General features: G+C 44.6%; 1 protein-coding gene across 1 annotated transcript in view; it reads left to right on the forward strand.

Moving 5' to 3' along the window:
* pgbd5 (piggyBac transposable element derived 5) overlaps positions 1 to 27,565 on the forward strand; it is a 69,778-nt gene that overhangs the window by 2,644 nt on the left and 39,569 nt on the right. The window contains exon 2 of the mRNA XM_070884641.1: positions 2,697 to 3,124. Within this exon, the coding sequence (XP_070740742.1) occupies positions 2,697 to 3,124 (428 nt within the window). The remainder of the gene's footprint in view (positions 1 to 2,696; positions 3,125 to 27,565) is intronic.

A 27,565-nucleotide genomic window follows, 5' to 3' on the forward strand; every position in this document is an offset into this window, starting at 1 on the left:
GAGATTGTGGGATTGGGAGGTGCTGCCGAAGAAGCCTTGGCGACTTGCTGCATTGCCTCCTACAGCTACTGTGCAGCAGTGGTGGAGGGAGTGAATATTTTACTTTATATAATACACAATAACATATCGGGATATTTTTGTAAATGAGAAGGGGGGAGGATGTGGTGGAGCGAGGTACAAATGATCCATTCTACCCTACCCCACCTCATAATAACAGACCCCATAAATGCTTTGTGACATTGAGGATGGTACAGACTACTGCCCCATCTTTCTTGTGCTAGATGGTTGTTTGCCTGATAGATTTGATGCAGCACTGTAGGAGTTACTGGCACTGGAACTAAAGCTTCAAGTTTTTGCCAATAGCAGCAGCTGCACTTCAGTAATTTCAATCAGTCCATCCATCCATTCATCCAAAAAAGCGACACAGGATACCAGTGAAACTTTACTCTCCATTTCTCTGATCCCAATATTGTCTTTGCCAGTATCTCTTTTATTGTATTCAGAAATTTAAATGGTGAATCAGATTTGTTGGAGAAATTCTACTGAGATACTCAAGGGGCAAAGTAAAGTGGCTGCCTTTGCTCAACAGTTTCTGGGGCCAATTTTGAGGGATGTGGCTGTGCCTAATATAAAAATCAGAGGAAGTCACATAGTGAATTTGGACGATTGCCTTTCGTTTGACTTGACAATTATTTGATTACAAACTGAGTACCAAAGCTGTTGCTGTACTAACTATGTTTGTACTTATTGTAACTTTTAGAAAATAAAATCTAAATGCAATAAAGAATTCAGGAGAAACTTTACTTAGAGTGGTGAGAATGTGGAACTCGGGAAAGAAAGACTAGCATTTAAACAATGCCTTTCGCAACCTCAGGACATCACAAAGCGTTTTACAGCGAATTAAGTACTTTAGCAGTTTAGTCATAGTTGTAATGTAGAAATATGGCAGCCAATTTGTGCACAGCAAGCCCCCATAAACAGCAATGTGATGGTGACCAGATAATCTGTTTTTTAGTGATAAATGAGGGGTAAATATTGGACAGGACACGGGGATAACTCCCCTGTTCTTCAATATGATGGCATGGGATCTATTACGTCCATCTGAGAGGGCAGACGGGGCCTCTGTTTAAAGTCTCATCCAACCTTTTGACATGCAGCACTCCCTCAGCACTGCACTGGAGTGTCAGCCTAGATTTTTATGCTCAAGTCTCTGGTGGGACTTGAACCCACAACCTCTGACTCCGAGGCGAGGGTGCTACCCACTGAGTCACAGCTGGCACAGTACCACATGAAGTGGTTTAGGCGAATAGCACAGATGCATTTAAGGAGATGTTCAGTAAGTACACGAGGGGAAAGGAATAGAAGGATATGCTGATGGTGAGATAAAGTAGGTTTGGGAGGAGGCTCGTGTGGAACATAAACGCTAGCACCAACCAGCTGGGCCGAATGGCCTGTTTCTGTGCTGCACATTCTATGTAATTATTTCACTTTTTTTAAAACATAACTTTCACTACTTGTTGAACAAAAAAATAGTCTTGGAGGACTGAAGAATTCAATTGTTATTTAAGCTGCAAACTATGTAGGTAATAGACACTGGGTGAATTTCTCACTTATGTAGCATAAATTTGATGTATAGGGCAAATACCATTTAATTCAACACAATCTCCATCAAAGCACAAGCTGCTTTTTTTTTCCCCTCCACCTTGCAGTACACACATCTTGCCTGGATGGAAGTTGCTTGAATAATGCGATCGGTAAGTGTTCACAGGCAGTTAGGAAAGCAAACCAAATGTTACGATATTCAGCTCGTTATTTGGGGAGAGGTAATTCGAATAATTATTTCTGGTCTTGGTGATACTGCATGTGAAGTACTGTCTGCAGTTTTGGTCTTCCTAATTTAAAGAGGATAGGGACACAAGTAGGCCATTCAACCTGTTGCACCATTCAGTTGGATCATGGCTAATCTGTATCTTAACTCCATCTACCTGCCTTGGTTCCATATCACTTAATACCCCTGCCTAACAAAAATCTGCCATCTTCGTTTTGAAATTTTCAATTGACCTCCAGCTTCAACAGTGTTTTGGGGAGAGAGTTCCAGATTCTCACTACCCTGTGTGTGAAGAAGTGTTTCCTGACATCACCCCTATCTGTAATTTTAAGGTTATGCCCCCTTGTTCTGGACTCCCCATCCCCCCAACCAGAGGCAATAGTTTTGATCTACCCTATCAATTCCTTTAATCAGCTTAAACACCTCAATTAGATCACCCCTTAGTCTTCGACACTCGAGGGAATACAAGCCTAGTCTGTGCAAGCTGTCCTCATAATTTAGCCCCAGTATCATTCTGGTGAATCTGAGCAGCTCCCCCTCCAAGACCAGTATATCCTCCCTGAGGTGCCCAGAACTGAATGCAGTGACTCCAGATGCGGTCTAACCTGAGCTTTATGAAATTCATAGAGGGAGGAGCACTTCCCTCATAAATGGCATGACAGCAATTGTTCTAATAAAGCTGAGACAGACCTATACTTCCCAAAATAAATATGGTCTGTATTGGAGCATATGTTTTATTGTAGGGCAGAATCCCAAAGTGCCTTATTCCTGCTGCTAACAACAATTGATGCACTGATGCAAGCGGTACAGATTTTTGCACATCTTCTGGAAAAGTAACTAAATTATTTTTTGCTTTTTCCTGTCACAGGTCCTGTACATCAGATGCCACTAAATGCAAGTGCAATTGACTTCTTTCAGCTCTTTGTCCCTGATAACGTTATAAGGAATATGGTTGTTCAAACAAACATGTATGCCAAAAAGTACCAAGAAAGATTTGGCTGTGATGAAGGTTGGAGTGATGTTAGTCTTCCAGAGATGAAAACCTTTTTGGGCTATATGATCTCCACTAGTATTCACCACTGCGAGTCTGTCCTCAGCATATGGAGCGGTGGGTTTTATAGCAACAAGAGCATTGCACTGATGATGACACAAGCCAGATTTGAAAAGATCCTGAAGTACTTCCATATTGTAGCATTTCGCTCCAGCCAAACAACACATGGTCTATATAAAATTCAACCTTTTTTGGATTGCCTACAAATGACATTTGATACTGCATTCAAGCCATCTCAAACCCAGGTATTGGCATCAATACGCACCATAAAGTATATCCTGTTGCATGATTAACCTTTTTTAATTGGGTTTCCAGAATATTGTTTGTTTGAGATTTTACTTGAATTTACCCGAGGTTTTAACTTGAATTGATTGATGTCCTGTCCATATCTCTGCTTCCAATCTACTTGTACGGTGTGACTTGTACAAAATAATTGCCTTTCTCCCTGGGCACTGTGTATTGTAACAGTGCTTTGTCCCATGGAATGCACTTGCCATGTGCTGAATCCCAGCAGCCGCCTCACATCCTATTGTTGGCTCGCTGCTGGGATTCAGGAGATCGAGTATTCTAACTTTGGCTGGATGGACCAGTAGACACTCGTACATTTGGTCAAGGAGAGGCATCATCATCATAGGCAGTCCCTCGGAATCGAGGAAGACTTGCTTCCACTCTTGGAATGAGTCCTTAGGTGACTGAGCAGTCCAATACGAGAGCCACAGTCCCTGCCACAGGTGGGACAGATAGTCGTTGAGGGGAAGGGAGGGTGGGACTGGTTTGCTGCATTCTCCTTCCGTTGCCTGCACTTGGCGATGAGACTTGAGGCACTCGGCGCCTTCCCGGATGCACTTTCTCCACTTAGGGCGGTCTTTGGCCAGGGACTCCCAGGTGTCGGTGGGGATGTTGCACTTTATCCGGAGGCTTTGAGGATGTCCCTGTAGCGTTTCCTCTGTCCACCTTTGACTCGTTTGCCATGAAGGAGTTCCGACTAGAGCGCTTGCTTTGGGAGTCTCTGTCCGCATGCCAGACACATGTGGCCTGCCCAGCGAAGCTGATCAAGTGTGGTCAGTGCTTCAATGCTGGGGATGTTGGCCTGATCGAGGACACTATCGTTGGTGCATCTGTCCTCCCAGGGGATTTGCAGGATCTTGCGGCGAAATCGTTGGTGGTATTTCTCCAGTGACTTCAGGTGTCTACTGACGAAGAGAGGAATATCGCAGGGAGGACCAACCTTGCAGCTCTTGGGCATTTAGTGGTTGACTCATCAATAGCATGAGTAGGGGCCTGGAATAAAATTCCGCACACCTTGCTGATGGGGCAAATCATACTGAGAGAAATTTAAAAGAAAATGGAAAATGTTCAACTGTACTTTCAAGGCCTGGTTATTTGGCTATGATGAGCCATCTGCTCATGATCTAATCCTGTGAGATGAAGTGAAGGACTGATGAAAGCAGCAGCTCTTTTCTGTGATGCCATTATAGTGACAGTGATTGAGTCAGGAAGGCAAGAATCAACTCTGCGTGCGGTCTTAACCTTGGCTGCCACTTTGGTTCGGTATTGAAAAGTCTTTCAACCAGAAGTTTTTGCTAAAAGTGTGAGGTGACATGATAACTTGATGTGTGTCATCATTGTGTGTGTGTGTCTCTCTCTCTCTCTCTCTCTCTCTCTCTCTGTGTGTCTCTCTCTCTCTCTCTCTCTCTGTCTGTGTCTCTCTCTCTGTCTGTGTCTCTCTCTCTCTCTCTGTGTCTCTCTCTCTCTCTGTGTCTCTCTCTCTCTGTGTGTCTCTCTCTCTCTGTCTCTGTCTCTCTCTCTCTCTGTGTGTGTCTCTGACTCATCCTCCACCTTCCCACCCTCTCAATTAAGAATGCTGCCTAACCTGCTGAGTATTTTCAGTTTTTTTTGATTCTTTGGATTTCCAGCTTCTGGAGTATTTTATTAACTGCTGCAAATAGATTTATTTGTAAACTACCAACCTGCTACTTGCACATGTCTTTTTTAAAATTTGCTCTTAATCTTGTTTCTTAGTTGTGTGAAGAGTAGTAACAGCCACTGACTGCGGTGACTATTGATATAAGCAACTCATCAAATGGGATCAAACTGCTGGTGGCTTTCTGCTCACTAAATCATGTCCGATTGAAAAGCACATTAAATGTCGGATGGTTTGTTTGTTAACTGGGATATTGCGTACTCTGGTTAGTACCATACCACTGGACTAGAAATATTCAAATATATTTTTGGCATGTAAATCTTTATGAAAATGCACACTGCCCAGATTACACTATAAAGAACACTCGTAGTGCTAAGTCTGTTGATCGTCACAGCTTTAAAAGTATTCTGCAAATTTCTTGTCTCCAAGCTCTTTACCCAGCTGAAAGGAAGGAATATCTGTGTGCAACCTGAATAGCGGAACAATTTTTTAATCGACAGGGTTCATTAAAATTACCATTCGAGGGAAGACGACAAAACATGTCCTGTCTTCCCCTGGCAGGGGTTCAAAATGCTCCTGCATTTTCATGTTCAAGCAGATTCATAGCAGCAGACACTAACTCCAGGTTATTTTTAGATCACTTTTAAAGAGAGAAGACTCTGGTTGCAGTATGAGCAATCAATAAGAATCCATTATTGTTGCCAGGGAGTGGTAGTTAGTGAGCCTGCCAAGCCTTAAAATAGATAGTGAGCAGGTTATCATCGACTTTCTCTCCCATTAAATGGCTGAATCGTGCTCGCCTGAGAGGGGAGGCAAGAAATGGAGATAAAAATTCATTCAGCAAGAGCTTCATTAGAATATTTGCTATGACAGCCCAGTAGAGAATGTCTACTTAGACTTGCAAAAAGCTTTTGATAAGGACCGCACAAGAGGCTTCCCTACAAGATCGAAGCCTCTGGTATTAGAAAGAAAAGAAAAAGAAAGGCTTGCATTTATATAGCGCCTTTCACGACCACCGGACATCCCAACGCACTTTACAGCCACTGAAGTACTTTTGTGTGAAGTGTAGTCTCTGTCGTCTGATATATTCAAGAGGGAGTTGGATATGGCCCTTGCGGCTAAAGGGATCAAGGGGTATGGAGAGAAAGCAGGAATGGGATACTGAGGTGAATGATCAGCCATGATCTTGTTGAATGGTGGTGCAGGCTCTTAGGGCCGAATGGCCGACTCCTGCACCTATTTTCTATGTTCTATGTTTCTGAGTAATGTAGGAAATGCGGCAGCTAATTTGCGCACAGCAAGCTCCCACAAACAACAATGTGATTTAAAAAAAAAAACAGCTCATCTGTGTTAATGTTGATTGGGGGAGGTTATATTGGCCAGGACACTGGGAATAACGCCCCTGCTCCTCTTCGAAATAGTGCCATGGGATCTTTTACGTCCACCTGAGGAGCTTCGGTTTAACATCTCATCCGAAAAAGAAAACAGAGTAGGAATAAACGAGTAATTTTCAGGTTGGCAGGCTGTAACTGGTGGGGTGCCACAAGGATTTGTGCTTGGGCCTCAACTATTCACAATCTACACCAATGATTTGGATGAGGGGATCAAATGTAATATATCCAAGTTTGCTGATGATACAAAGCTAGGTGGAAATGTAAGTTGTGAAGAGGATGTAAAGAGACTTCAAGGGGATATAGACGGGCTGTGAGTGGGCAAGAACATGGCAAATGGAATATAATGTCGGGAAATGTGAAGTTATCCACTTTGGTAGGAAAAATAGAAAAGCAGAGTATTTTTTAAATGGTAAGAGATTGGGAAATGTTGGTGTTCAGAGGGACCCTGGGTGTCCTTATACACAAATCACTGAAAGTTAACATGCAGGTTCAGCAAGCAATTAAGAAAGCAAATGGTATACTCAAATCCTCTTGTAATAAAGGCCAACATGAGAGTAAAGTCGTCTTACTGCAATTATATAGGGCACTGGTAAGACCACACCAGGAGTACTGCGCACAGTTTTTGTCGTCTTACCTGAGGAAGGATATACTTGCCATAGAGGGAGTGCAACGAAGGTTCACCAGACTGATTTCCTGAGATGGGATATTTTCCTATGAGGGGAGATTGAGTAGTCTAGGCCTATATTCTCTCGCATTTAGAAGAATTAGAGGTGATTTCATTGAAATATATAAAATTCTTCCAGGGCTAGACAGGGTAGATGTAAGGAGGATGTTTCCCCTGGCTGGAAAGTCTAGAACCAGAGGTCACAGTCTCAGAATAAGGGGTAGGCCATTTAGGACTGAGATGAGATATTTCTTCACTCAGAGGGTGGTGAATCTTTGGAATTCTCTACCCCAGAGGGCTGTGGAAGCTCAGTTGTTGAGCATATGCAAGACCGAGATCGCTAGATTTTTGGATATTGAGGGATATGGGAAGTGGAGTTGAGGAAGATGATCAGCCATGATCTTATTGAATGGTGGAGCAGGCTTGAGGGGCCGAATGGCCTATTCCTGCTCCTATTATGTTATGAAAGACACCACCTTCAACAGTGCAGTCACCTCAGTTCTGCACTGGGAGTGTCAGCCTTGATTCACGGCTGACAGTGGTAATATATTGAGCTGGCTGGAAGAACGAAGGCAAAAAGTAGTTGCGGATGGATTTGGATCGGTTTGGAGACGAATCAAGTGCTTTTTACTTATGATCTAGATGTGGGTGTTGGGGCACAATCTGTAAATTTATAGATGGTACCAAGATCTGTGCAAGTGTTAGCAATGTAGATGATATTCGACGGCTTCAAGCAGAACTTTGTTGGGAGATTGGGCTCATAAGAACATAAGAAATAGGAGCAGGAGTAGGCCATACGGCCCCTCGAGCTGCTCCACCATTCAATAAGATCATGGCTGATCTGATCATGGACTTGGCTCCCCATAACCCCTTATCCCCTTATCAGTTAAGAAACTGATGGGCAAATCATGTATAACTTAGATAAGTGCAGTGTTCTGCGTGTCTGTTGGGCAAATGCTCAAAATTCGTATTCAGGGAAAAGCATTAAAGATGAAGAAAGAAATAGATCCCTTATTTCATGAGCAATACTGTGAAGCAATAGCGAAAGTGAATCGGGAGTTGGGGTGCATTCATAGAACAATTGATAAGACAAGGCAAACAATTTTGTCATTGTTCAAGACCTTGGTCAGGCCTCAGTTGGGATGTTGTGTCCAGTCTTGCACGGTGGGTGATGTTGCAGCTTTGGAAAGGGTGCAGAGGTGGGCAATAAACTCATTCCCAGTTTAAAGCATCTTAATTATCAAGGTAGGTTAAAAGAGATGGAAACCTGAACTTTAGAGAAGCATAGAGTTGGGGATGAGGCTTATAACCAAGGGAATAAATTGTGTTCCAGTTAACAGTTTGTTCCAATTGAATAGGTTAGGGAGGACCAGGTCACAATTTTAATTTATGTAAGGCCAGATCTTGGTTGGATGTCAGGAGGTGGTTCTTTTCCCAGAGATTAGTGGACGTCTGGAACAGGCTGCCATCTTGTGCTTTCTGGCTGGGACGGACAGCACCTAGTACAATAGTTGGTGCTGCAGGCAATTCAGGGCCAGAGTGATCTCCTGGACTAGTTTCAATCGCCTAGATGGGTTAGGGAGGAAATTCCCAGATCATTTCTCCCCCCCCCTGAAATTGGCCTGTCTGTTTTTTCGTCTCCCAGGAAACCACATGGCTTTGGGTAGAGTTGAGAATATATGGTGATACATGAGGTTATTGTTTGCAAAAGCTGGATGTGATGTACAACTCGTGGGATCTGGGATTTGAAAGAGCAAATTGAGGCCAATGTTATTGATGCTAACCCTGCTGCACATTACAGGCTGATGGGAGGATATAGGGTCCAGAACTGCAGCCGGCTTGGCCCTATGGCAAAGGTGTCAGCCGTGGTTAATCTGCTCATTATCACACTGCTCTTTGTGGGAGCTTGCTGTGCGCAAGTTGGTTGCCATGTTTCCTACATTACAACAGTGATTTTGCATCAAAAATACTTCATTGGCTGTAACACGCTTTGGGACATCGTGAAAGGTGCTATAGAAATGCAAGTCTGCCTTTTCTTTTACGAACTCAACACTGCGACTGGCTGGTCTGGTGCTTCAGTGCGGCAAGATTAGAATGTCGGGAGGATGCACAATTTACAAGAATGGGTAAACCGAACCTGCTTTCTCTTCCTCTTCCCAGAGTGAATTTTAGAAAATTGTCATGGGAGGAATTTTTCTGAATTCTGATGTAGGGTTTGTAAATAATGAAAGAGATATTAACCTTGCAACAGCCCAATGCTTTGTGCTACTGTATTTATATAAAAGAGCAAGCACGATACTGGAGATGAGGGTTGACTTAAGACGAAAGGTTGAGGAGGTTGGGCCTCTACTCATTGGAATTCAGAAGAATGAGAGGTGATCTTATCGAAACGTATAAGATTATGAGGGGGCTTGACAAGGTGGATGCAGAGAGGATGTTTCCACTGACGGGGGAGACTAGAACTAGAGGGCATGATCTTGGAATAAGGGGCTGCCCATTTAAAACTGAGATGAGGAGGAATTTCTTGAAGGTTGTGGATCTGTGGAATTCGCTGCCTCAGAGCTGTGGAAGCTGGAACGCTAAACAAATTTAAGACCGAGATAGACAGTTTCTTAAACGATAAGGGGTTATGGGGAGCCGGCAGGAAAGTGGAGCTGACTCCACGATCGGATCAGCCAAGATCGTATTAAATGGTGGAGCAGGCTCGAGGGGCCGTATGGCCTACTCCTGTTCCTGTTTCTTATGTTCTTATAGCACAGATAGCTTGAAAATGAAATACATCAGGAAAGAAAAAATGCATTTGATTTGGTATAGCTTTGTCAGGATGTCTGAAAGCCCCTTACAATCAATGAATCACTACATGAAGTGTCGTTGCTGTTCTGTAGGTATATGTAAGAGCCAATTTGTGCACAGCAAGGTCCCACAGTTAATGGCCAACCTTTCATGATTTGATTGCGAGAAACGATGGCCAGAATACTGGAAAACATTTGAAAATTAGGGCTCTTTTGGTTACGTTAACCATTAATGTTTGCAATTTTCTTGATACCGTAAACTTTTTTTTAACGCAATTTTGTTTCCATGACCTTGAATGTGGCGGCTTTTCTTGCGCCATCACTGCAAGATTTGCTTTGATTATCATTGCCTAGATATACTTCCCTTATAATGTGAAGAAAGCAGTGTGCTAATTACTTCTCCTCCTGTTTGGGCCAAGATCTGGCTGTGATGAGCATCAAATGTCCAAATGATTTGAAGCTTCAATTTTGCAAAGCAAGATGCTCTGCTGCTGTTATAATCTATGTGCTGAGGGGAGATTTTTAGGTAATGGCACTTGTACTTCTGTTGTGTTCTGGGTTGGACTCTAGGGGAATGAAGGGATGTCGAGATTGGGCGTGGAAGTGGAGTTGAGATTGAAGATCAGCCGTGATCTTATTGCATGGTGGAGTTGGCTCAAGGGGCCGTATGGCCGCCTACTCATCTTTATATTGTGTTCTCATGAGACTGCGCTTAGTTTATAGGTAAATGGAGGACTGACATCATAATAAAAATAAGATGGTGCACACAGGATTCTTGTTTATATGTCGCTCTCTTCCATTCACAGTGGGACACTGAAGAACCAAAGGAGATGCATAATAGCGATAGGTTTCTTTGGAATGGGCAGAGCTATCCTGGCCTGACACATATGCCCTCTGACGGGCAACCATCATTCCTGGAGGTGGTCTCCCTTCATGTTGAGAATTGGAGCTTTAAATTGAATGTTTTGATTTTTTTTTTCAAAGCCAGATTCTGGATCTGTCATGTATGTATGCTTGGTGTTACTAGCCACCAGGTGGCGCCACTGTCGGAGGTCATTGGGCTGTACGCATGTGTGCGCGGCCCAGGTATAAAAGGTAAGCCATCATGTAATGTAATCACTTTGGGCCCTAATAAAGCAGAGCCAGGTTTGTACATGTGTTTACAGTATTCAGTCTATCGAGTTATTACATACATAACAGGATCCAAACAGGAAGAGGAATAATTATAACACAGCTTTCTTCACATTACAAGTACAGTACAGCCGCATCTAGGCAGCGATAATTAATACTGTCGTTGGCTTAGAGCTCATCCTGCAGTGAAGGCTTTAACAAAAAGCTCCCTGTATTAATCGCAGTATTACGCAACTAGAACGTGATCTTGCACAAGCTTCCGCTGATTCTACACAAGCATTTTAATATTGTACCAGATTAGATTCACCTCACTGTCAAATACTAAGATCCCCATGTCCCTGGATTTTTGCGCATTTTCCCTAGGAACCTCAGAAGGATTGGAGGACTGTGCATGATCTCGGTGTTTGGCAGTGAAATGGGCCTGACGGGTATCTGGAAGCTGTACTTTGCTGCCACAAGGGATTACACCCATTATTCGCTGTACCCTGATGTGCATTGAAGTACGCCACAAGAGATGGTTCGGTCATCACTGGGTACAGATATTGACCAAACAGTGATCTCACATGGTGCTCCAATCTACCTCACATTTTGTCTTTTTTTTTATATATGAGAACACTTCTCCAGGGTAATGAGCAATACATTGCTGTTCATCCCACCTTCATACAAAGGCTGGAGATGGTAATTGATGACTGTGGGCAGGAAAACAGTGATGCGGTGGCTTTGAGACATCCTGGTGAGAAGCTGTCGAGGCAGTGTCATGTAGACGTGCTCTAAGCTATGTTTCAGCCAGAAACAGAGGGGCTGTCCATGCTGGGCTCAGTTCTACTAACTGAAGACGAGGCACAAAACTTTCTAGTTGAAGGAACACTCAGTTAATGAAGAATAAATGTTGCCTTAACATCACTGACAAAACAAACCGCATTCATGCTATTTTGACCAGGGAGGTGAAGCGGGAAGATTGCTAGTGGGACAGCTAAAACAACTGAGTAATTTAGGAATGGCACAGGGAGCTGCAGCCAGACTCTTAAATAAACTGGAAATTTAATGAACTCCACTCTCCCTCAAATCTCAGGGATCTACCCTGCATTCTGACTCCTTTTTCTGCGATATAAAAGATTGACCAATCAATAGGCATGTCTCATAGTGCTAGCTAAGATGAAAAGGACAAGAGGAGTGATGTGCTGAGAAAAGTGACTGGGCCTGGATGGATACATGGTAGAAATCTTCAATATCCTGCCTAGCTTGAGGTCAATATTATGAAAGACTGGGATGTAGGATCCCAAACTCTCTTGCCCCTTAACACACTTTCTTCAGTGCTGCCACAGAAAGGGAAAGACCCCATCAACTGCAGTAGTCACCGCCATTTTGTTCAATGTTGATTGCAGACTACAGCAAAGTTACCCATATGGAATTGGCCCTTCTGCATATTGTATGCAGTGATTAGGTAGGATTAGTAAAAACTCAGACATTGAGGAAACACATGAAGACGTCTCGCACAATAACCCTTTCATTGGTTATTGAGAAACTACTTGATATAGTGAGGTGGTGGTTACCTGTTCTATATCCTAGGGAAATTCAGCTTCACCATTGGTTTCATTAAGTAGCTAAGAACTCCATATGGCTCCTCGAGCTTCAGTGATATCAAAGGACATCTTCACCACTGAGGATGTTGTGAATAGCACGTTTAGTGAGTTGGTTACGCAGACAGATAGCGAATGGGTGACCAGCAGGAAGAGCAGTGGAAAGAAGTAGTGCAGGGGTCCCCTGCGGTCATCCCCCTCCAAAACAGATACACCGTTTTGGGTACTGTTGGGGTGGGGGGGGGGATGACTCTTCAGGGGAGGGCAGTAGTAGCCAAGTCCATGGCACCGTGGGTGGCTCTGCTGCACAGGAGGGCAAGAAAAAGAGTGGAAGAGCTATAGTGGTAGGGGATTCTATTGTAAGGGGAATAGATAGGCGTTTCTGCGGCTGCAACCGAGACTCCAGGATGGTATGTTGCCTCCCTGGTGCAAGGGTCAAGGATGTCTCGGACCGACTGCAGGACGAGGGAGGGTGAACAGCCAGTTGTCGTGGTGCATATAGGTACCAATGATATAGGTAAAAAACAAGATGAGGTCCTACAAGCTGAATTTAGGGAGCTAGGAGTTAAATTAAAAAGTAGGACCTCCGATAGTAATCAGGATTGCCAGCAGTGCGCAATGTGCTTGTCAGAGTAGGAATTACAGGATAGCTAAGATGAATACGTGGCTTGAGGAGTGGTGCAGAAGGGAGGGATTCAAATTCCTGGGATATTGGAACCGGTTCTGGGGGAGGTGAGACCAGTACAAACCGAACGGTCTGCACCTGGGCAGGACCAGAATCAATGTCCATGGGGGGGGAGTGTTTGTTGGGGAGTGGTTAAACTAATATGGCAGGGGGATGGGAACCTATGCAGGGAGCAGAGGGAAGTAGAATGTGGGCAGAAGAAAAGTAAAAGTGGAGGGCAGAGAAACCCAAGGCAAAAAACAAAAAGGGCCACATTACAGCAAAATTCTAAAGGGGCAAAGTGTGTTAAAAAGACAAGCCTGAAGACTCTGAGCATTCATGATAAGGTGGACGAATTAACTGCGCAGGCAGCAATTAATGAATATGATATAATTGACATCACTGAGACATGGCTCCAGGGTGACCAAGGCTGGGAACTCAACATTCAGGAAGGATAGACAGAAAGGAAAGGAGGTGGGGTAGCGTTGCTGGTTAAAGAGGAAATTAACACAATAGTAAGGAAGGACGTTAGCTTGGATGATGTGGAATCTGTATGGGTGGAGCTGCGGAATACCAAAGGATAGAAAACGCAAGTGGGAATTGTGTACAGACCATCAAACAGTGGTAGTGAGGTTGGGGACAGCATCAAACAAGAAATTAGGGATGCGTGCAATAAAGGTACAGCAGTTATCATGGGCGACATATTAATTGAGCTAACCAAACTGGTAACACTACGGTGGAGAAGGATTTCCTGGAGTGTATTAGGGATGGTTTTCTGGACCAATATGTCGAGGAACCAATTAGAAGGCTGGCCATCCTAGACTGGGTGTTGTGTAATGAGAAAGGATGAATTAGCAATCTTGTTGTACGAGGCCCCTTGGGGAAGAGTGACCAGAATATGGTAGAATTCTTTATTAAGATCAAGAGTGACACAGTTAATTCAGAGACTAGGGTCCTGAACTTAAGGAAAGGTAACTTTGATGGTATGATATGTGAATTGGCTAGAACAGACTGGCGAATGATACTCAAAGGGTTGACTGTGGATAGGCAATGGCAAACATTTAAAGATCACATGGATGGACTTCAACAATTGTACATCCCTGTCTGGAGTAAAAATATAACTGGGAAGGTGGCTCAACCGTAGCTAACAAGGGAAATTAAGGATGGTGTTAAATCCAAGGAAGAGGCATAGAAATTGGCCAGAAAAAGCAGCAAACCGGAGGACTGGGAGAGATTTAGAATTCAGCAGAGGAGGACGAAGGGTTTAATTAGGACGGGGAAAATGGAGTATGAGAGGAAGTTTGCTGGGAACATCGAAACTGAGTGCAAAAGCTTCTATAGATATGTGAAGACAAACGTAGATCCCTTGCAGTCAGATTCAGGTGAATTTATAATGGGGAACAAAGAAATGGCAAACCAGTTGAACAAACACTTTGGTTCTGTCTTCACGAAGAAAGACACAAATAATCTTCCGGAAATACAAGGATACCGAGGGTCTAGTGAGAAGGAGGAACTGAAGGAAATCCTAATTGTGTTTGGGAAATTGATGGGATTGAAGGCCTATAAATTCCTGGGACCTGATAGTCTGCATCCCAAAGTACTTAAGGAAGTGGCCCTAGAAATAGTGGATGCATTGGTGATCATTTTCCAACAGTCTATCAACTCTGGATCAGTTCCTATGGACTGGAGGGTAGCTAATGTAACACCACTTTTTAAGAAAGGAGAGAGAGAGAGAGAGAGAGAGAGAGAGAAAAAACAGGGAATTATAGGCCGGTTAGCCTGATATCAGTCATGGGGAAAATGTTGGAATCAATTATTAAAGATGAAATAGCAGTGCATTTGGAAAGCAGTGACAGGATTGGTCCAAGTCAGCATGGATTTATGAAAGGGAAATCATGCTTGACAACTCTTCTAGAATTTTTTGAGGGTGTAACTAGTAGAGTGAACAAGGGAGAACCAGTTGATGTGGTGTATTTGGACTTTCAGAAGGCTTTCGACAAGGTCCCGCACAAGAGATTAATGTGCAAAGTTAAAGCACATGGGATTGGGGGTAGTGTGCTGACGTGAATTGAAAACTGGTTGGCAGACAGAAAGCAAAGAGTAGGAATAAATGGGTACTTTTCAGAATGGCAGGCAGTGACTAGTTGGGTACCGCAAGGTTCTATGCTGGGGCCCCAGCTGTTTACATTATACATTAATGATTTCGACGAGGGGATTAAATGTAGTATCTCCAAATTTGCGGATGACACTAAGTTGGGTGGCAGTGTGAGCTGCGAGGAGGATGCTATGAGGCTGCAGTGACTTGGATAGGTTAGGTGAGTGGGCAAATGCATGGCAGATGAAGTATAATGTGGATAAATGTGAGGTTATCCACTTTGGTGGTAAAAACAGAGACAGATTATCTGAATGGTGACATTAGGAAAAGGGGAGGTGCAACGAGACCTGGGTGTCATGGTACATCAGTCATTGAAGGTTGGCATGCAGGTACAGCAGGCGGTGAAGAAGGCAAATGGTATGTTGGCCTTCATAGCTAGGGGATTTGAGTATAGGAGTAGGGAGGTCTTGCTGTAGTTGTGCAGGACCTTGGTGAGGCCTCATCTGGAATAGTGTGTTGAGTTTTGGTCTCCTAATCTGAGGAAGGACGTTCTTGCTATTGAGGGAGCGCAGCGAAGGTTCACCAGACTGATTCCCGGGATGGCAGGACTGACATATGAGGAGAGACTGGATCGACTGGGCCTGTATTCACTGGAGTTTAGAAGGATGAGAGGGGATCTCATAGAAACATATAAAATTCTGATGGGACTGAACAGGTTAGCTGCAGGAAGAATGTTCCCGATGTTGGCGAAGTCCAGAACTAGGGGACACAGTCTAAGGATAAGGGGTAAGCCATTTAGGACTGAGATGAGAAACTTCTTCACTGAGTTGTTAACTTGCGGAATTCCCTCCCGCAGAGAGGAGTCTATGCCAGTTCATTGGATATATACAAGAGGGAGTTAGATATGGCCCTTACGGCTAAAGGGATCAAGGGGTATGGAGAGAAAGCAGGAAAGGGGTACTGAGGTGAATGATCAGCCATGATCTTATTGAATGGTGGTGCAGGCTCGAAGGGCCGGATGGCCTACTCCTGCACCTATTTTCTATGTTTAGTTCGCTGGAAGCGTAAACCTTTGTGTCTAACTTTTGCTGTTGCCATTTAAAGCAGTCTTAAACCCGTTTGTGGTTTCTGTAGGGGAATCCTTTGTGTCCAAGTCTTTGCACAAGATTCCTGGTACACTTTTCTTTGCCAGTCATCGGACTCTGGTTTTATTCAGGGTGGAGGGTGCATATATTGTGATACACAACAGCAACAACTTGTATTTATATAGCGCCTTTAACGTAGTAAAACGTTGCAAGGCGCTTCACAGGAGTGTTATAAGACAAAAAATACATTTTGACACTGAGCTGGATAATAAATTATGGCAGATGACCAAAAGCTTGGTCAAAGAGGTAGGTTTTAAGGAGCGTCTTGAAGGAGGAAAGAAAGGCGGAGGTGTTTAGGGAGGGAATTCCAGAGCTTGGGGCCAGTGCTTCTGAAAAGTATCAAATGTGTGGGACAGGCTCGTTGGACTAGAGGATCTTCACTTGTCTCATTCTTCGTCACAGAAAGTACATCCGATCATCGGGTAATTATCACCATCGCCACTTGACGGTAAGCTGACGGGTCGCCCGCCTGCCCCACTTTCATTTCTACTGAAATCAGTGGAGACTGATGGCGGGCAGGCAGTCTGCCAGCTCACTGCCCAAAGTGAAAATTACACCCATCGTGGCTTTAAAAAAGATAGCAACTTCTCATCACTGTCTTCCTCACGGGCCCAATGTTTTTTGTGACATTCAACTATGTTTTAAAAAGAAAATCTAGTCAAATTTTATTGTAAATATTAAATGATGACTGGAATATCTCTTCATTTATTCTGCATTATTTCCTGCAGCTCCCTCCATTAATTTTGCCCTTTATATGGGATTTGGATTCACTCCATATAATTGCAATCCCACTCAAATTCCTGATCTTGTGGGAGTGGCGGGGGGAGAAAGCCAGATGGCATCATTATTGCAGCTGTGTAGCATGCATGTGGGCTGCTGCAAAATAAATTGTGATGTCTTATATAGTGTGCATACAGCAGAGTAAACGAATTGCTAATTCCTATCTTGCTGCCGTTTACAACATCTGGTTTAATGTCTTTTTTTTTGCTTGTATAGACTTGTTAATGTTGAATGGAACATGTATCTTGGACACTGAAATGTTACCATTAAGCGCTGCTATCATAGAATGATTACAACGCAGAAGGAGGCCATTTGGCCTGTTGAGCCTGTGCCAGCTCTCCAAGAGCACTGCAGCTAGTCCCACTTCCCCGCCCTTTCCCCGTAGCCCTGCAAATTTTTTTCCCTCAGGTACTTATCCAACTCCCTTTTGAATTGAATCTGCCTCCACCACCCTTTGTCAGTGCATTCCAGATCCTAACCACTCGCTGCGTTTAAAAAAAAAAAAAAAAAGTTTTTCCTCATGTCGCCTTTGGTTCTTCTGCCAATTACCTTAAATCTGTGTCCTCTGGTTCTCGCCCCTTCCCCTTTATCTACTCTGTCTGGACCCCATGATTTTGAACACCTATCAGATCTCCTCCTCTCCACCTTCTCTGCTCTAAGGAGGACAACAACCACAGCTTCTCCAGTCTATCCATGTAACGGAAGTCTCTCATCCCTGGAACTATTCTTGTAAATCTTTTCCGCACCCTCTCTACGGCATCACATCCTTGCTGAAGTGCGGTGCCCAAAATTCGATGCAAAGTATAGCTCTGCCCTAACAATATATCTCAAATCCAACCTCCAAAGAGCATCCTTCGTGCATACTGTGTGATTTTTTTTTTTAAACTTGCCACATCAACTATCCAGTGGACTCTGAATGAGATGGCCAGTCTCAAACTGAATTACATAAAATCTACAGCGCCAATGGGCCATTCGGCCCAACTGGTCTATGCCGGCATTTATGATCCACACGAGCCTCCTCCAACCCCTCTTCATCTAGCCCTGTCAGCATATCTCTCTCCCTTTCGATCTCGTGTACTTATCTAGTGTCTCCTTAAATGAATCTGTGCTATTCTGTTCGCCTCAACTACTTGTGATGGTGAGTTCCATATTCATACCACTCCCTATCTCTAACCTCCTCCAGCCCTACAACCCTCTGAAATCTGTGTTCCTCCAATTCTGGCCTCTTGCTCATCCCTGATTTTCATCGCTCTACCATTGGTAGCCGTGTCTTCAGTTACTAAGCTCTGGAATTCCTTCCCTCATCTTTGCTGTGCCTCTCTCCCTCTCTCTTGTCCTTTATGACATTCTTTAAAAAATACAACTTTGAAGCTTTTGGGTCACCTGTCCTAATAGCTCCTGTAGTTGTGACAGATTTTGTTTGATAATGCTCCTGTGAAGAGCCTTGCAATGTTTTACAACACTTAAAGGTTCTATACAGACAAGGTGTAGAGAAATTTCGCCTGAATTTCCTATTGGATTTATTGGTTACTCGTTTATATTGCCCCTAGTTTTGGTCTTCTCCACATCTACCTTATCAAACCCCTTCATAATTTTGAAGATCTCTATTATGTCACCCCTCAGCCTTCTCTTCAAGAATAATTAGGACAGCTTTTTTCTGTATTGAATTAGGATTGAGCGTGACCAAACTTATTTTACATGGGATATTTACAACCAGCTGATGGGAGAAACCTTAATCTTAATCTTAATCCCATCAGGTGGATCTAAGCCACTGCAGTGCTTGATTCATTGCACCACTAAGTTCCCCTGCAGCATTTTGTTCTTGAACTGTCATTACTTGATATTGCTGGTAGCACCGTTTGACATGGAATAGGATGTGACGTTACCACTTTCTTTGCATGTGTTCCATTGCATTCTATATGACGATCAAGGAGAAGTGAAATACTGACCTGGTGCTAGCTAATAGCCTGCCAGCACACATCTAATTCATCGTGATGACCATCTTTTCTTTGCCTAATTTCTTGGGTGAAACATGACTGGTATTGTGTTAAGATAAGTTGAATGAATAAATTAGGAGACTGAGACTACTAATGCAGAATTGAATGTGCTTGTGTGATTAGAAATGCATTGGATAGGTTTCTTTGGAAAATTCTAGCTTGAGTGTGGCGAGCCGATCAATGACAGTGCTGTGATCCAATAAAATGACGGAATTAGCTTGAGGGGCAGAATGATCTACTCCTCTTCCTACTAAGCTTGCATAAATTACTAGTAGGACAAATGGAAAGGAATGTGTGCACCTGGGGTTTTATATGGGATGCCTAATTTGGTTTTGGAGTTGTATTGCATAAACATACCAAGCCACAGCTAAGGTGTCAGCATGAACAATGTGAAGTGTTCTTGTCGAGAGCCGTCACGGGCTCAATGGGCGAATGGCCTCTTTCTGTGCTGTAACCATTCTATGATTCTCCCCTGAAGTTTGGAAACTGGACAAGTTGGCTTGACTATTTCTCATGAAAGTTAAGGATCATTGTGGAGACCTTGTTTAAGAGCTTTTGGTATATCTATAAAATGAAAAGTATGGAACCATAATGTGCAGGAAACAGGTGATTATGGAGTCACGGGACTCCATCTTTGCAAATGCTTCAGCCTTGCCTTTTGCGCTCGCGTGCTGGGCTCCACCATCATTGAGGATGGGGATATTCATGGAGCCGCCTCCTTCTATTAGTTGTTTAATTGTTCACCACCATTCACAACTGGATGTGGCAGGACTGAAGAGCTGTGGTTCCGGAAAGAAATCTGGGAAATTCCCCTCTGACCCATCTAGGTGATCACATCTAGTCCAGGAGATCACTCTCGCCCTGAATTCCCTGCAGCACCTACCTTTTTGTAAGAGGTGCTCTCCGCCCCAAACAGAAGCACGTCCAGCTTTAACTTGAAGGAATTCAGAGTGTCGGTGACCACCGCACACACGGCAACCTGTTCCAGAGGTCCACTATTCTCTGAAAAAGAACCACCTCCTCGCATCTAACCTCGATCTGGCCTAACACAACTTAAATTTGTGCCCCTTGGTCCTTGCTAACCAATTCAGTTGGAACAAACTGTCAACTGGAACACGATCTATTTCCTTCATCATTTTATAAACCTCAATCAGATCACTTTAACGTGTAGAGTTCCAACTCTTTTAACCTATCTTGGTAACAAAGATGTTTTATACTGGAAATTAGTCTAGTAACACGCTTTCCAATCCTCTATCACCCATCATATGAGGAGATCAAAACTGGACATGGCATTTCAAGTGAGGCCTGAACAAGGTCTTGTACAAGGACAAAATACTATACCTTGTCTTGTACTCAATCGTCCTATGAGTGCACCCCAACACCCTATGTGCTCTAGCTATTGCTTCACTGCATTGCTCATGTATCTTTAGAGATGTTTGCACCAAAATGCCAAGCTCTCTTTCTTTCTCCACCATCTTTAATGCTTTTGCCTAAAGGGTGAAGAGAAGAGTATGAATAATGACACATTTGTCCAATAAGTGGAATTGTCTAAATAGCTCAAGTTATCCCTTTCCCTACACATTCGATAGAAATCCTATCTTGCTCCAAAGTGTGTGGAATCATCTGTATCCTCATTTATTTTAACAGGTCCCACTCATCACCAACATTTTAATTTCTTAACACTAGTGAATTGGCAAAAGAACCAAAGGCGACATGAGGACAACATTTTTACACAGTGAGTGCTGAGAATCTGGAATGCACTACCTGAAAGGGTGGTGGAGGCAGATTCAGTTGTGGCTTTCAAAAGGGAATTGGATAAGTACCTGAAGGAAAAACATTTGCAGGGCTACGGGGAAAGGATGGGGGAGTGGGGCTGGCTGCAGTGCTCTTAGAGAGCCGGCATGGACCGAATGGCCTCCTGTGTTGTAACCATTCCATGATTCTATGTACAGCACTGATCAGATCAATATTTAATGCTCACCTTTAGATAAATCATGTACTGGATGGATCATAATTTGATTTCATAGTAAGATCTACTTTATAATACAATACTTTTAAAAGAAGCGGGAACCGTATAACCAAAATAGCTACAAGTCCATTTGTCTCATCAACACCAGGTGAAATAATGGAAACCATTTTATGCAGGCTGAATAAAGACAGCAGCAACTTGATAAGTAACTAACAGTGTTCAGTATTGCTGCACTGGTTTGTGACAGAGGAGCGGTGAGAGATCGTGGCAGAGGTGTGACAGATGAGGGTCCGGTGCTCAGAAGAGGCGAGGGTCCAGGGGCAGCATGGGCCTGCCCACACTGCGATATGTGTGTACACTAGGTCCGTGCAGCAGATCAGGTCCCCAGTCGTCCTGGCTAACCCTTGCCACTGAATAAAGACCTAGCCCTGTCGAGCCCGTGCAGTGGCTAATGTGCAACGGTCACCACACGTTAAAAAAAATCCACGCACAGGCATCTTCCACCCCCTCAATTAGAGTTCCGGACTGGAACATTGGGTCCTTCGTTGAAACATCTGTGAACTCTTGTGGAAGCAAGTCATCCTCGTTCGAGGGACCGCCTATGATGATGATGATAAGGGGATGGTGATTCTTTTGACGGACTTTAATGTTATAAATACAGGAGCTTCATATTATATAGTTTACTTTGGATCTTGGTCCGATGCTTCTAAAACCACACACACAAGATGAATATTTAAATGAAAGCCAGGGTAGAAAATGGGACTGGTTGCGTTGGATAAAAGGTTGTGGAGAGTACTCATGTGGGCATAGTGTTAGATTGGGGCAGGTACTGATTGCAGTCCTATAGGGATCAGTCCTTATTTTGATCTACATAAATGATCTGGGTGCTAAACTAATTATTAGCTTGTCATATTTGCCAGCAACACTAAAATAGAGAAAGCAGTTAAGATATGAGGAAAGATGAGAGAAGCACTAGCTTGAGCCTATTTATAGATTGTGACGGCCTTCAAGAAGGTTGGCATCAAGATGATTGGTTTAGTCTGCTGTCTTTGGAAGCATAGGCACAAGCGTAGTCACTATATAATCACAATTGTGCTTTTTAAAGTATTCAATAATACTAGCAAAATAAATTCATTTTCTACAAGAGTTTTTTAAAAAAAAAGCAAAATACTACAAAATGCTGGAAATCAAATAAAAACAGAAAATGCTGGAAATATTCCACAGATCAGGCAGCAGCAATGGAGAGAGAAACGGAGTTAATGTTTGGAGTTAACCTTTTGTCAGAACTGGAAGTTGGAGATTTAACAATTTATTAGCAATACAGAGGCAGGGAAAGGTGAAGAGAGAACAACATGGATGGTCTGTAGTCGGGTGGAAGGGAGGAGTGATTGTGACATCAATGATGAGCCTTGTTCTTGGATTGAAAACTTCTCCCTTAACTCCACTCACTTCCTCCAAATAAAAGGTGTTGCTGTGGGAACCAGTATGCACCTTGGCCATGCCTACTTTTCCGTGGGACATGTGGAACATTCTATGTTCAAATCCTACTCCCTCACCACTTTTTTCCGGTACGTTGAGGACTCTACAGGTGCCGCTTCCTGCTCTTGCCCTGAACTGAAAACCCCTCCACTGTGGTTAGCAGGGCCCTCTAACGCATCCGTTCTATTTCCTGCATGCTGTCATCGCACCTTCCCCTCCCTCCCAGAACCACGACAGAGTTCCCCTTGTCCTCGCCTTCCTCCCCGCCAACCTCCACATTCCACGGATCATTTTCTTCCACCTCCAGCATGGTGCCATCACCAAACACATCTTACCCCTTCCCTCCCCTTTCAGCATTCCGAATGGACAATTCCTTCATCGACAACATGACCAACTCTACAATCGCCCACAACACCCCCTCCCCTTCTCCTGGCACCTTCCTGTGCAAGTGCAGGAGATGTAACACCTGCCATTTTTCCTCCTCCCTTCCCACTGGCCAGGGCCCCAAACACTCCTTCCAGATGAAGCAGCGATTTACTTGTACTTGCAAGTTAGTATACTATATTCGCTGCTCATAGAAACATAGAAAATAGGTGCAGGAGTAGGCCATTCGGCCCTTCGAGCCTGCACCGCCATTCAACAAGATCATGGCTGATCACCCACCCCAGCACTTCCCCCCCAACACCCCCTCCACACCCCCCGACCCCCCCCCCCCCCCAGCCTCAAGGACCACATCCAACTCCCTCCCGAACACATCCAATGAACTGTCATCAACAACTCTCCGCGGCAGGGAACCCCACAGGCCAACAACTCCCCGAGTGAAGAAGTCTCTCCCAATCCCAGCCCCAAACAGCCCACCCCCCATCCCAAGAGCGTGCCCCCCCCCCCCCCGGGCTCTGGACCCACCCAACACCGGGAACACTCCCCCCGCACCCAACCCGCCCCGCCTTGTCAGAATCCTTCCCAAATGTCGAACACCCCCGGATGTCGAGCCCCCAGCCCCGGCCACCCCAGAGCCATGTCCCTGCGACGCCAACCACACCACATCCACCAACCGCCATCTGCGCAGTCAACCCGTCCACCCCACTCTGAACACTCCCCGCACCGAGGCACAGAGCCCCTAGGCCCGCCCCTCCAACACACTTCACCCCCCCCCCAGACATCCGCTGCAATGTGGCCCCTCCTGTCCCCCACCCTGGGTTTCTCCGCCCCCCACCTCCACCACTCTGTGGTGGTCTCTACATTGGGGAACACAGATTGGGTGACCGCTTTGCGGAACACCTCCGTTCAGTCTGCAAACGTGATCCTGAGCTTCCGGCCGCCTGTCATTTTAATTCTCTGTCCCACTCCCACTCTCTCTCTGTCCTCGGTCTCCGACACTGTTGTAATGAAGCTCGAGGGACAGCACTTCATTTTTCAATTAGGCACTTTAGAACCTCCCGGACTCATCAGAGTTCAACAATTTCAGGTCATGACCACTGCTCCCATTTTGTTTTTGAACAGCAGGTTCAGCTAATGCCATTTACAGCTGTCGTTTATTCCTTTACTTGTCCATTACCACCCCCATTTGCCTTGCACCCTCATGTCTTTTGTCATCTCTCTCCTGCCTTCCACTCTATCCTATCCTTTTGTTCTTTCTGCCCCTTCTTTCTTTCCCCTCTTTCTCCCCCCCCCCCCCCACTGCCCAACATTTCCCAGTTCTGCCAAAAGCTCAGCAACCTGAAACGCTAACTCTGTTTCTCTCTCCACAGATGCTGCCTGACCTGCTGAGTATTTCCAGCATTTTCTGTTTTTATTTCTGTACATGGTAATTTAATGTATAGTAAGAAATGTAACCATTGCTTCTATTTATAGGAAATGATAAATTCCCAGCTACTCTCTTTCTCTTAGCAGAGGGGTCAATAACCAGAGGGCATAGATTTAAAGTAATTGGTAGAAGGATTAGAAGGGAGTTGAGAACTTTTTTCACCCAGAGGGTGATGGGGGTCTGCAAAGGGTGGTTGAGACAGAAATCCTCATCCCTTTTAAATAGTACTTGGATATGCACTTGAAGTACCATAGCCTACAGGGCTACAGACCAAGAGCTGGAAAGTGTGATTAAGCTGAATAGCTCTTTTTTGGCCAGCAGCAGGGTCATCGACGTGAAACTTTAGCTCTGTTTCCCTCTCCACAGATGCTGTATTTTCTGTTTTTATTTCAGATTCCAGCATCCGCGATATTTTGCTTTTGTGTTGTTGTAGATGAGTTTAATTGTTGTGGAATATGGGGTGCAGGAGTACTGGGAAGTGTTGTCCTGGAATCCAGGAGTTGTGTGGAGGGAGACTTGGGGCATTTGCGGTGGATGGCAGGAGCTGCCAGTATTGAGAGGGACCAGATTCTGACAGCTTTGATGAGTAGGTGGCCTTGGAGACTCTGTCCTGTTTTGTGCTCCCCCTCTTGGGTGCTTCCGCACTCCATCAGCTCCGCTGGGCAGGCCACATAGTTTGCATGCCAGACACAAGACTCCCAAAGCAAGTGCTCTACGCGGAGCTCCTTCACGGCTAACGAGCCAAAGGTGGGCAGCGGAAACGTTACAAGGACATCATCAAAGCCTCCCTGATAAAGTCCGACATCCCCACCGACACCTGGGAATCCCTGGCCCAAGACCGCCCTAAGTGGAGGAAGAGCATCAGGGAGGGCGCTGAGCACCTCGAGTCTCAATGCTGAGAGCATGCAGAAATCAAGCGCAGGCAGCGGAAGGAGCATGCGGCAAACCAGTCCCACCCACCCTTTCCCTCAACGATTATCCGTCCCATCTGTTCAGCCACTAAAGAACTCACTCCAGGAGTGGAAGCAAGTCTTCCTCGATTCCGAGGGACTGCCTATGATGATGATTCCCCACCCCCACCAGTTTCTTCAACCTCCTTGACTGAACTTTTTCCCACTGCAATCCCACGTTTCAAATGTTCAGCCATGAACTCATTGAATGGCGGTGCAGACTCGAAGGGCCGAATGGCCTACTCCTGCACCTATTTTCTATTTAACTTGTTTAAAAAGGGAGAAATGGATATACCGAGTAATTACATGCCAGTCAGCCTAACCTTGATGGTGGGAAAATTATTGGAAAAAATTCTGAAAGACAGGATAAATCTTCATTTAGAAAAACACGGATTAATCAAGGACAGTCAGCATGGATTTGTTAAGGGAAGATCGTGTCTGACTAACTTGGTTGCATTTTTTGAGGAGGTAACAAAGAGATTAGTTGAGGGTCGTGCGTATGATGTAGTGCATATGGACTTCAGCAAAGCTTTTGATAAGATCCCATATGGCAGACTGGTCATGAAGGTAAAAACCCATGGGATCCATGGCAAAGTGGCAAGTTGGATCCAAAATTGGCTCAGAGGCAGGAAACAAAGAGTAATGGTTGATGGTTGTTTTTGTGACTGGAAGGCTGTATCCAGTGGGGTTCCACAGGGCTCAGTACTGGGTCCCTTGCTTTTTGTGGTATATATCAATGATTTAGACCTGAATGATTAAGAAGTTTGCAGATGATACAAAAATTGGCTGTGTGGTTGATAATGAAGAACGCTGTAGACTGCAGGAAGTTATCAATGAACTGGTCAGGTGGGCAGACCAGTGGCAAATGGAATGCAATCTGGAGAAATGTGAGGTAATGCATTTGGGGAGGGCTAACAAGGAAAGGGAATACACATTAAATGGTTGGACACTGAGAAGTGTAGAGGAACAGAGGAACCTTGGAGTGCATGTCCACAGATCCCTGACGGTAGCAGGCCAGGTAGATAAGGTTGATAACCAGGCTAACGGAATACTTACCTTTATTAGCCGAGGCATAGAATACAAGAGCAGGGAGCTTATGCTTGAACTGTATAAAACACTAGTAAAGGCCACAGCTGGGGTACTGCATGCAATTCTGGTTACCACATTACAGGAAAGATGTGATTGCAGTAGAGGGGATACAGAGGAGATTTGCGAGGATGTTGTCTAGACTGGAGAATTTTAGCTATGAGGAAAGATTGGATAGGCTGCATTTGTTTTCTTTGGAACAGAGGAGGCTGCGTGAGACCTTATTGGGGTATATAAAATTATGAGGAGCCGAGCTAGATAGTGAATAGGAAAAACCTATTTCCCTTAACAGAGGGATCAACAATCAGGGTGTATAGATTTAATGGCCGAGGCGTAGAATATAAGAGCAGGGAGGTTATGCTTAAATTGTATAATACTTTGGTTAAGCCACAGCTGGAGTACTGTGTGTAGTTCTGGTCGCTGTATTATAGGAAGGACATGATTGCACGAGAGAGGGTGCAGAGGAGATTTACTAGGATGCTGCTTGGAATGGAGAATCTTAGTTATAAGGACAGATTGGATAGGTTGGGTTTGTTCTCATTGGAACAGAGGAGGTTGAGAGGTGACCTCATTGAGGTGTACAAAATATTGAGGGGCCTGGACATAGTGGATAGTAAGGGTCTATTTCCATTGGTGGAGCAGTCTATTACGAGGGGTCATAGTTTTAAGGTGGTTGGTGGAAGGTTTAGAGGGGATTTGAGGGGTGGGGGGCTTCTTTTCTCAGAGGGTTATGGGGACCTGGAACTCACTGTCTGGAAGAGTGGTGGATGCAGAAACCCTCACTACTTTTAAGAGATGGTTGGACAGGCACTTAAAGTGCAGTAACCTGCAGGGTTACGAACCTAGAGCTGGTAATTGGGATTAGACTGGATGACCTTTTGTTGGACGGCGCAGATATAATGGCAAGTACTGCAGGGAATAGAATATGGCCAGGGTGATCTCCCCGACTAGTTTCGATCGCCTGGATGGGTCGAAGAGAAATTTTCCCAGATTTATTCTCCCTAAATTGGCCTGGGTTTTTATCCGGTTTTTGCCTCTCCCAGGAGATCACATGGCTCCGGTTGGGGTGGAGTGTAAAATGTTTCAGTATCAGGGGTGTCGCAGTTGTGTGAGGCGGACTGGTTGAGCCGGGTGCTCTTTGCCTTTCCGTCATTGTTCATAGGTTTATATGTAACCTTTAAGGCTACTGACCAAGGGCCGTGTGGCTATTTGTCGGCTGGCGTGGACAC

The sequence above is a fragment of the Pristiophorus japonicus genome, chromosome 7 (genome assembly GCF_044704955.1).
Source record: "Pristiophorus japonicus isolate sPriJap1 chromosome 7, sPriJap1.hap1, whole genome shotgun sequence".
Classification (NCBI taxonomy): Eukaryota; Metazoa; Chordata; class Chondrichthyes; family Pristiophoridae; genus Pristiophorus; species Pristiophorus japonicus.